The 10315-nt window shown below is 41.6% G+C and overlaps 1 protein-coding gene across 1 annotated transcript; it reads right to left on the reverse strand.

The window, feature by feature from the left end:
• Positions 1 to 1154: 1154 nt before the first annotated feature.
• IFT52 (intraflagellar transport 52) lies at positions 1155 to 10033 on the reverse strand. The gene is made up of 13 exons (XM_059862682.1): positions 9772 to 10033; positions 8814 to 8901; positions 8495 to 8624; positions 7556 to 7631; positions 7400 to 7471; positions 6936 to 7062; positions 6272 to 6358; positions 5910 to 5978; positions 5037 to 5191; positions 3940 to 4027; positions 2683 to 2791; positions 2039 to 2184; positions 1155 to 1469 (listed from the first exon to the last, which is right to left on the reverse strand). Exons 1-13 carry the CDS (start codon positions 9888 to 9890, stop codon positions 1422 to 1424), a joined length of 1314 nt encoding a protein of 437 aa, XP_059718665.1. The 5' UTR covers positions 9891 to 10033; the 3' UTR covers positions 1155 to 1421.
• Between the last annotated feature and the right edge of the window lie 282 nt (positions 10034 to 10315).

Raw genomic sequence — 10315 nt, forward strand, 5'->3', positions numbered from 1 at the left:
CAGTCTGTGCTGGCTGGCTGATTGCGATTGATACTGCACAGGAGAAGAGATTAAGCTTGTTGTGTAAATCTGGAGCTGGAATGTACAAAGTGCTCTGGGCGACAAACACAACCACAGCCTTAAAAGAAAACAGAAGAATAAATGAAAAATTTCCAACATGCTGCTATGAAAAGGGAATGGCTGCAGTGGAAGAAGAGATACCACCACTTCTGCTAACATTTTATTAGCCCATCTCAACTGGGCAAAAGCTTTGGGGCACTCCTTTAGAAAAACCTGTGCCAAGATGATATGTGAAGCATGAAGAAATATAAAATAAAAGATATTTTGGGGGGATAAAAAGATGAACAGATTCTTTGCAAAAAGCAGCTCTGATTTTAAAAACCATGGCAGAGCAAGGTAAAGCACAGAAGTCATGGAAGGCCTGCACTGGGGAAGAATTAACAATTTGAGTGTCAGACTGACAGCCAAAAAAGTCTTAATAATGCAATTTTACCATGTTAATATAAAAAATATATCCTTGCAATAGAGGTGTGGTGTTGATGATGCTGACAAATCTTTTCTCACCACTGATCTCCTTGATTCTATTTTTGCTGTGCATTGAGCTTCAACATTTCACGGTCAATGAATTTAACCTGGATTTCCACTCCTGTGCATTACTGACCTCACTACCTCAGGGAGTGAGCTAGATATCAAATAAATAGAAGTAAAAATATTCATGAGTTTCTGTGCAGTATCACAGTTTCTTAATAATGATCCCTTAAATCTTAAGGTTTTCATCGATATGCTGTCCTCTCGTTTTAAATTCTGTAGTTCCAGTCTGCTATGTGGCAGCAATCTGCAACAATGTCATTATTGCTTAATTTCAATCCTCCCCTCCCTTGGAAGAAATGTTTTCTTTCTACGGTAACAAACTCACCTCTCCTTAGTTCTCTTTGGCAGAGAGACAAAAGGAGGCTGCCTCAGGGTGACAAATATATTTTCAGCAGCTCCTGTTAAAATTATGGCTCTATTTTTTTTGTCCTCAGTTCACAAACCAAAATAACAACCCTTCTCACAGTGCAATTAAGGATTTCACATACACCAGGAGAACCAATAGTAAGACTTAACTACAAAAAAAATGAATCCTGGAGCCAGAAAGAAGGACCCAAAACACATTTTCTTGGTATATTATTTTTTTAATATATTAAAAAATTACAGTTTCAATAAAGAAATAGAAAAATAAGAAATTCTTTGGAAAGTGCTTGTGAAATACAAGCAGTTCCCCAGAAGGCATTAATTATCTGAACTACCACACATAAATGATCCAAGCATCCAGTGAACTACTGAGACAGTCCCAATCAATACACCGAGAAGAGAGACTTTAAAAATGGAAAAATATACTTTCCCTAAAAGGTCTATCTCAAACTGGGGAAAGCCAGGTCTCAGGTACTGTTCTGGAATCCAGCTTCACTTGGGTCAGTATCATGTTCCTTAAGTAAGGAAAGAGGAAGGAAAAAAAGAAGAAGAAAAAAGAGTTTTAAGAACAGGGTAAGATTTTCGGCCTAAACAGATTACATGTGAAACAGGTGATTCATGTTAGCACAAACTGCAGCTCTGCCAATATGCTCCAAACACACTCTGAAGTATTAAATTTGCTATGAAGAATTCTTTCAGCACAGATGCATTTCAGTGCAGCTCCTGAGGAACAATGCTGGTCACCTCAGCACTGCAGCACTGGCCAGAGCTGTGAACACTCCTGAGGACTCCCTGCTCTCACTGAGGCACCAGTAATGAACTGGATTTAGCTGCAATTACAAACTACACTTGCATGTACTAATCCCCCAATTAAAATAAATGAGAGACTTAATAAATTGAGCAGTACATGTTTTATAGAGATTAACAGCCATAAGTACTCTGGATCACACTTCACAGGTCTCATTTATTGCACAGCTAATGTCTTACATCACCTCTTGTCTGAGACAAGTGTAGCTGCTGCAATGATACACCACCCTCGCTGCTGCTACTACCAGCTACTCACTTGTAATTGTTATTAAAATACCTGATTCAGTTTCTTAAACTCAACCACTTGGAAGAAGATGTGCTCCAGGATATATTTGGCATCTTGCTTGTCCTTTGGGAGTTCACTGGTCACTCCCAGGATATCGCCGCATTTCCGCACGTAGAACTCCAGGTCATCGTCAGTGCCTAAACAAGCACCCAGGGAAGAAGGCAGGTGAGTATCACACACATCTGGAGCAGCTGGCCAAAAACCTGCTCTGAATCTCCATTTGCTGTTGGCATCATGGGAGGTTCAGTCCCATCACTAAGCTCAGTAGACTAGCCATAATGTATTTCTGCAGCCAGTACCTGCTCATCTTTACGTGTTTAGAATAATCTTAACATTTTTTACTTCAAAGCATAAAAAAGATGTGAAATTTATCAGTCAGGGTGCACAAAGCAATTTATGCACAATATAGGAAACAGCAGGCAGAAGCGTGATAAAATGTCATGTAACAGACAAAATATAATGTCATGGTACATAAAACTGCACTGTTAATTTCCAAAGCCTTTCAATTTCCCAGATCAAGATAAGAGCATTAGATTTTCCTAAATGAGGTCCATGCTTTAGAATTAAATACAACAATTTTCCCCTAAAGAAATTGGACTTTTATTTTAAATGTGCAAACAATCTGCTCCACTTACATTTGTTCGTGATCTCTGCAAGACGTGCTTTCTCTGAGGAAAAAGTTTCATCCAAGTCAAACAGTTCCAGAGCAGGAGGAGGCAATTCTTTGAAAGCAGGTGGAAAAACCTTGGAGAGAAAAAGCAGCATGGTTGATTGCCACATATTTTTCTTACACTTTATAGATCTCTAAGACAACAGTTTTGAACTTATATTTGACTTGAAGGACAATAGCAACTCAATAGCAACTCCAAAGCCATGGAAAGAAGGGGCACCATTTGAAAATTCCATTTTTATGTCATAAAAATAACTGAACATTCCAAAATAATTTAGTCACACGTATACCAGAATTGCGACCCAGCATCACAACTAGACATTCTTATTTGCAGTTTCAGTTTTGCTCCATGAGACCCAGGTGATGGCTGGGAGCTGAGGAACTAAATTGGCCCTTACAGCTCACCCTGAAAACATAATGACATCAGTTCTGGTCAGAGTACTTTCTGTTTCATGCAGGCACCATTTATGTCACAAGCTGGACTTGGATTTTTAAAAAGCAATGAAAGAGACACCGCTTTCAGTTGCACTCCTGAAGCTCTAAAGGATCCCAGAGATGCTCTCTCAGTGGCCAGGGTAAAGCAGGATGGAACAATCATGGCAAAATTCAGATACTCAGAAATTCCTGCCTTCTGAACTGAGTTTGACACCCCCATAGCTCGTGTTGTTGCTGTCAGCCCAAACATTGCTGGTTAGAGTTTGATCAGCTCCTGCTGTAAAAGACCAATGCTCCACTTTCTGCTTCCCCTGAGGATCTCGGAGAAGGAGGCAGAGCAGGACAGACTGGCTCCTCCCTGGCAGCAGGCAGTGCAGTACCTTCACCACCACAGCTTTCTCAAATACCACATCCTGTTTTCACTGGGAAGGCTGAGCCAGCACCTCTCAGGACTGGGAGCAGCTACTCAGGCAAAGGCTTATCACACAAGGATTCTGTTTTGGTACCACACACTACATTTTGAAGCTCTTTTAATAAATTAGAAGTGTAAATGAGTGCTCTTTCCTAAAAGATAGTCCCTGCAGTGTAGTCAACTTCCAAGTGATTAGTTATTGCTACAGCATTTCTCACTACTTTTTTTACAGAACCATGGAAATGACATACAGAGGTTTTGCATGAAACAAATGAAATAGACTCATTAAGGTTGGAACAGACATCCAAGATTATCAAGTCCAACCTTCGTGGAGAAGGGCTCTCCTTGAAATGAACAAGCCAGAAAATTACTCACAGCTGGCTGAAGGACAGGTAGTGGAGTCTCAAATTCAGGCTGAATGAGTTGGAGAGGTTCATGTTTCATATTCAGTTCTTCATAAGCTCTGCAGCACAGAAAAATTCCAAGTATGAGGAAAAAAGTGGTACCACATCTATTTCCACTAGCAGGCTATAGAGATGGATTTTTGTGAACACACCAGCATCAAAGTTTTGCACTGTAACAGCACAAAAAAATGGGATGTGAATTTTATAAGGACCTCAGAGAACCACAGATCAGTAATAAATAACTTCTACAGTGAGAAAATTAAAGTTGTGACAGGGGAAGATAATGATAGGTGGGTATATAAGGTGACTAAAAAAAAAATCACAGCTTAATTCTACAATCGACTTTTAGCAAGATGAACACAGATGAAGGAAAGTGATCCAGCACAAAACAAGCAGAACTGGGATTACAAAAAAAAAAGTTTGTAAGGAAGTCAATAACCAAACGTTATTTTTTAAAAAAAAGTATTTCTTATGGGGTCAGAAGGGAGATCCTCCTGTGAATTCACAACTAGTTAAAATACAAGAAATACAGAGTAAGAAGAAAAAGTGTCCCCAGTAGAGTGGAGTTTATGGAATCTGTGTTAAGCTGCCACTACTCAAAGTGTTCAGACATGATCTGGGTAACAGGGGAGTTATGATGGACAAAACCGATAGTGACACAAACTGGTAAAACTGATAAAACAGCTGATAAAACAATTATTGGGAAATGCAAAGGTGACTGAAATGCAGTTTTCAGTAAATGCCAAGTAATTCAAAAGTGGAAAAATGAGCAGCTCTCAGTTATCACTCCAGAAAGTGCCCAACTTCACAGCAGACAGTTCTCAAAATATCAAATCAATGAATCTCATGTAGTCAGAAAAAAAAGGAGAAAAGACGGCCAGAAACTACAGCTACGACAAGAAGAGAAAACATCATTGCCATGCTGTACAAATCTATTCGCTGGTATATCCATATTCAAAATGCTCAGTCCTTCCTGCTCTCAAGGAGACACAGTTTAAGCACAAACTGAAAATGCAGAACACCAAATGGAATAAATAAATAAGTAATAAGAAAATTACAGCTGCTGACTTGATAACTGAAGGGAGGGCAGTTGTGTCCAGCTGATAAAGGGATGTATCAAACAGCTTTGTGAAGTCTCTGGGGTTCTCATCTCCTTCCTGCAGGCACACTCGAAGCTGTTCGGAGAGCGCGGCGGTGTCTGGGAGCACGGTGTAGTCTGAAATCTGGACACACAGATACATACCCCTGTCATCTGAAATGGCCACCCCATCCCCATTGTCTCTTTCTACCTCATATCTCACCTAGAATCTCACTTAGAAATAATTATTTCACTCTTTACCAGGTACGGCCCTTTGCAGTGCAGCTCGCTAGATCAGTAACTGTCCCAACTCTTCTCTCAGCTGTAAAGCTACCCAACTCACGGGTGCTTTATTTGGATTTCTGTTAATTCTTTAAAACAGACTTACTAATCAACTGTGCAAAACTGCTGTCTTTTATGCACACAGAGCATACAACTTAATCACATAAAGATATTTCCAAATAAAAACAGCATTTGTATACAACTAAAACTGACACACAGGTTGATCCCTGCTCACATGCAGAAAATCTGCCTTTCCTTCCTGCACATTCCTCTTGTCTCAGGGCTCAGAGTGAAGTGCAAACTCATCCCACTGGAGCAGTCCATCTCATAAACATGGGCAAATTGGAAAGAGACTTTCACAAATTATATCTGATGATGAATACCCCTCAATCTAAGGCTGAGTGGTACCATTAATTTTTGCACCTGAGCCATCTGTCTACTCAATCCTAAACCATGAATAAAGGTTCTGCAACAACAGCAGCACCCATCTTGCTGTCAACCACTGTGTGCTAAACACAGGGTGTGCCAAGACCAGTGCTGATCCCACTGCTCTTTACCTCCTTGTGATGGATCTCTCTTACCTCAGGGTCCTCCATATCCATCTGGTTTAAGTGGATATCTGATGTTGTGAGCCACTGGAAAAGCACATCCTGGGGAAGGGCAAAATTCAATAACTTTCAGGAGGATCCAAAAAATCTCATACTATGCTTAAATATTCCTATTAAAGCCTTAAACAACATACCATGAAAAATTAAAAATAAGATAATAAATCAAAGAATATCTCTTATTATTGGCTGAGAATTCCCTGAATACTGAATCCATTTCATAGCTGTCTTGCTCTAAAATGAAGCTGAGTCTGGAGTGCTTTACAAACGTTGTGAAGATACAACCAGGTGTTTTTAAAGACAAGAAAAAAAACAACTCCCAAAAAATTCCTACTTACCATGATCTTACCATTTTCTTCTTTATCTAAATACTGGTCATTGAACATGTGGGAAGATCCCAGGGCTGCCATCTTTCCACCTTTACTCTACCAACAAAGAATACAATATAGCAAAAATTCCTTCCAAATCACAGTTTTAGAGGCAATTGTTATTGCATTGCATTACTTGTCTACATCGTAAAAAACTGTGTCAACTTGTTCACATCCATTAACAATATCAATCCTGTGCTTGTAACTCCTTACTACTAAATTTCTGAATATATTTTAATAAATTAACAGGGCTGGATGAGTAAAACAACATATGAAAAATCTACTGGTTCCAAGGTGAGAACCTTGGAATTTAATATGCTGTACTTACAGAGCTAATGATAATATTATTAAATAAATTATTACTAAAACAGCAGAAAACCCCCAAAACTTTAAAGAATTAAAGACATCCACCAGTCAGTCAAAAATATGTAATTTTTGCTGAACACCTCATTAACTCTCCTCTGAACCCCATGCAAAGAAGTTTACTATAAAAAAAGTCAGGAGTCAGTGGGCTCATCTGGAGTTTACAGATGCATCAAAAACTGAGGTGGGTTTGTAAGTACCCCCAAAAGAGCCACTCACAATTTTTGTGTGGGGCAGGGGGAATGCAGGGAGGGCCCCAGGCAGCTCATACCTCATGCTGATAGAAAGCCAGGATAGGCCTGTTGAGTGGGAAGCAGACAGACCCTGTGGACAGGATTGCCACTGCTGGTTTCATCACATTCAGTGTGGCTCCAAAAGGGTAAACAAAGGTGAGAGCTCTGTAGGAAATACAGGAATTTCATGAGCACCTGCATGCACCAGGCAGGCTGGACAGATTCACAGAACTCAAACTGAAACCCTTAGACTAGAGGCAAACAAGATCTGCTCATGAGAACAGTAATTCCTTTCCAAACCTATCCCTCCTGCTCCTTCAGAGGTTACCAAGCTCTACTAAACAGATTCTCCTTTCCAGATATAACCTAAGAAGCACAAGAACACAAGAAATGCATTAGAAAGCCTCACCATAAGCACAGTGTACTGCTGCTAATCACAAACCTGCCAATTCTGAGGTGCTCTACACACTTTCACATCAGTTTCCTCAGAGAAAACACTTACTGTGAGTCATGGCCCCTTCCATCTTCATCTGTTGTCTCAAGCACTGTTTTCTTTGCAGCTTCACTGATTGCCCTACGAGATATTAAAACAAACCTTACTGAAACAATCCAGTTTACAAGAGTTTACTGTGAAGATTCACATACCCCAAATATCCACCTGTTCAAAACTCCATCAGAGATTAGTGCTTCTTTTGGGTGGTGGTACTTGTAATACACATTTCTTACTACAGCATCTTGAAAAAAGGAAAAAAAAAGAGAAATTGACATCTTAGCTGATCAGTGTATTAGCTTTAGCAAAGAAAAATTAGTTTAGCTCTTGGATTCCCTGGGTATTTGCTTTTAACACCACAAATCTGGCATTTGGTTACCAAAAGAACTGAAATCAGCCTTCACTACTGTTTCCTTTTGGACAGAATAGATTTAGTATAGGAATATGTTTGCAAATTTAAAAAAAAGAATACAAAAAGTTAAGCACATCACCATCTTCTGAAAGCAAAAGAGACAAAAAGATGATCCAGTTAAAACAGCCTTTATCAACTTTTACAACTCTATTTTCTTATACATCTTCCAAACACTTGATGAACTGAGTCCTACTGATGCAAAAAAAAGGCATAGTCTAGAAAAGCCACCAAAGACCCCAAATATTTTATGTACACTGCCTTGGGTTGTTGGGGTTTTTTCCACACTGGCAGCACAAAACTAATGAGTGACATTTTATTGGTTTGCTAAAGAAAAGTGGCATTTCTTATTCAGCGTGACCATCAAGCGATTTAACCCTTTAAAATGTGTAGAAACACTTTTAAAATAATGGCTGTTAAATCAAGAAATTTCCATAATTTTTTTTTTTTAGTAAATTAAAACTAACAACTACAGCAGAGGAATGGAAATGGCCAAATTGCCCATGTATTCTGTCCATGGAAAGCCTTTGCTGTGCTCCAATATTACCTTGCCATGTGCATGCAGATTTAAAGGAAAAAATCTTTTATATCAAAAGGTACTTTGCGAGAAGGATCTGCTTGGCTTGTATCCACAAAGGCTGAAGCTGCTCTTTTCAATTTTCAAATTGATGACTAATGGTTGAGGTGAACCACATTACCATTATTGAAAATGATCCCATATTCTTCTAACAAAAAGTTAATATTTGTGCCATTCCGGGACTCTCCACCTTCTCTCAGCATCACCAGGATGGCCCCACCATCCTCCAGGAATTTCTTCAGAACGGAAAACTAGAAATCAACAAAGATCCAGAAAAAAACAAACAAACATGAGAAAAAAATCCAGAAAAAAAACACACAAAACTGTATGAAGTTATATTGAGATGAGGGGAGAGAAATGCATAATCTTCTGTCTTGTTCTTTTCTACTTAAGCAAATTTTAAAACATAACTAACTTGAAAACAATTATTGACTTCTTACCTCATCAGCACTGAACTTCTCTCTTGGTCCTGCTGTAATCCACAATTTCACCCCAAACAACCTCTCAGAAGTGATTTCATCTTTTAAGCTATGAATAGATTAATAAAGACACACATTATTCTTGGATACACTCCTGAACCACAACTTTTTCCTTTTGTTCTTTTTATAAAGGACTGGCAAATGAACACAAAGCAAATCACTTCAGTCACTTCGCATCCTTTTATCTGGGTTTAAAGTTGACAACTTGAGCAAAAATAATCCTTACAAATGCCAACCAGCTAAACAGTAACACTCCTCTGACAAGGTACTGTGGCAGCTCCAGAACTGCTGCAAGCTGTCACAGCTGCTATTAAACTTTGCACCTGAGGAGCTTCCCATTCTTTTTGTTTTTCTTCTTTTTGGTCTGGCCACATTTCAAATAATAAGATGAGGTGGAAGGGACCCACTGGGACCATGGAGCCCAGATCCTGTCCCTGCATAGACACCCCAACAGCCCCACCCTGGGCATCCCTGGGAATGGTGTTCAAACCCTCCTGGAGCTCTGGCAGCCTCGGGGCCGTGCCCATTCCCTGGGCAGTGCCAGCACCCTCTGGGGGAAGAACCTTGCCCTGATATCCTCTCTCAAACAGCTCATGCCATATTTTACAGCAGTCAGATAAGCAGTACCATCTACAAAAACCCTATTTTCTTTTTGTCCCAAACTCCAAATCGAGACAGACCCACAAACCTGCAAGAAGAGCTTCATCCTCACAACTTAACACTCCAGCTCCTACAGGTGAGCTGTAGCTCCCAAGAACCACGCACAGCATCCCACAGGGGCAGAAGATGCAAGAGGGCGCAATCAACACGAGAGAGCGACCTCAGCTCACGACATACACCCCCAAAGGCCACTCGGGTGCCCAGCGCGGCCCACACACGCCCGCCGGGGCCTCGCCGTGCCCCGGGAGCCGCCCCTCACCTCTGCACCTTCCAGCTGCCGCGCAGCCTCTTCCGCAGGGCCTTGTAGCCACCGGCCAGCGTGAAGCTCTCGCCCTTGGAGGCGTTGAACACTATGGCATTGCGCGGGCCGCTCTCCATAGGCTCCCCCGGGGCTGCCGGAGGGCTCTGGGGAGCAGCGGGCAAGCGCCAGCGCTCCGGCAGCCCGCGGGTCCCCAACGAGGCCCCGCCGTGCCGCCGTCACCACGCGCGCCCTAGCAACGCTCCGACCGGACGCATGCGCGGCCGGTGTTTCCCCCCCTCTCGAGTGCAGAGGTCGCCGCAGTGGTTCGCTCCACTCCCCGCTAGGGAAAGGGACAGGGCGGTACCACTGCGGAGGGCGGGGGGTGGGAGGGGCGGGGACAAGGCGGTGCGCTCCCGCCCTCCCTCAGCCCCAGTCCGCGCCTGTCGGGCTGGTCGCTGTCCCGGTGTCCTGAACCCCTCTTGACATTTCTAGGCCTCTGATTTTGCTTATGTCTGAAATCCCAATCCTGATAGCTGCAGGTTCTTCCCTGTGAGCGTGGGGA

This window comes from Haemorhous mexicanus, chromosome 18, assembly GCF_027477595.1.
Source record: "Haemorhous mexicanus isolate bHaeMex1 chromosome 18, bHaeMex1.pri, whole genome shotgun sequence".
Lineage (NCBI taxonomy): Eukaryota > Metazoa > Chordata > Aves > Passeriformes > Fringillidae > Haemorhous > Haemorhous mexicanus.

What these genes read in the sequence shown, in the direction of transcription:
- IFT52 (XM_059862682.1), bottom strand. Translation starts at nt 9,890, where the DNA reads ATGGAGAGCGGCCCGCGCAATGCCATAGTGTTCAACGCCTCCAAGGGC. An exon ending in AGAAGTTCAGTGCTGATGAG is followed by an intron (nt 8,625 to 8,813) that starts GTAAGAAGTCAA and finishes GTTGATTTCTAG; the next exon opens with TTTTCCGTTCTGAAGAAATT. An exon ending in TCTGATGGAGTTTTGAACAG is followed by an intron (nt 7,472 to 7,555) that starts GTGGATATTTGG and finishes AATATCTCGTAG; the next exon opens with GGCAATCAGTGAAGCTGCAA.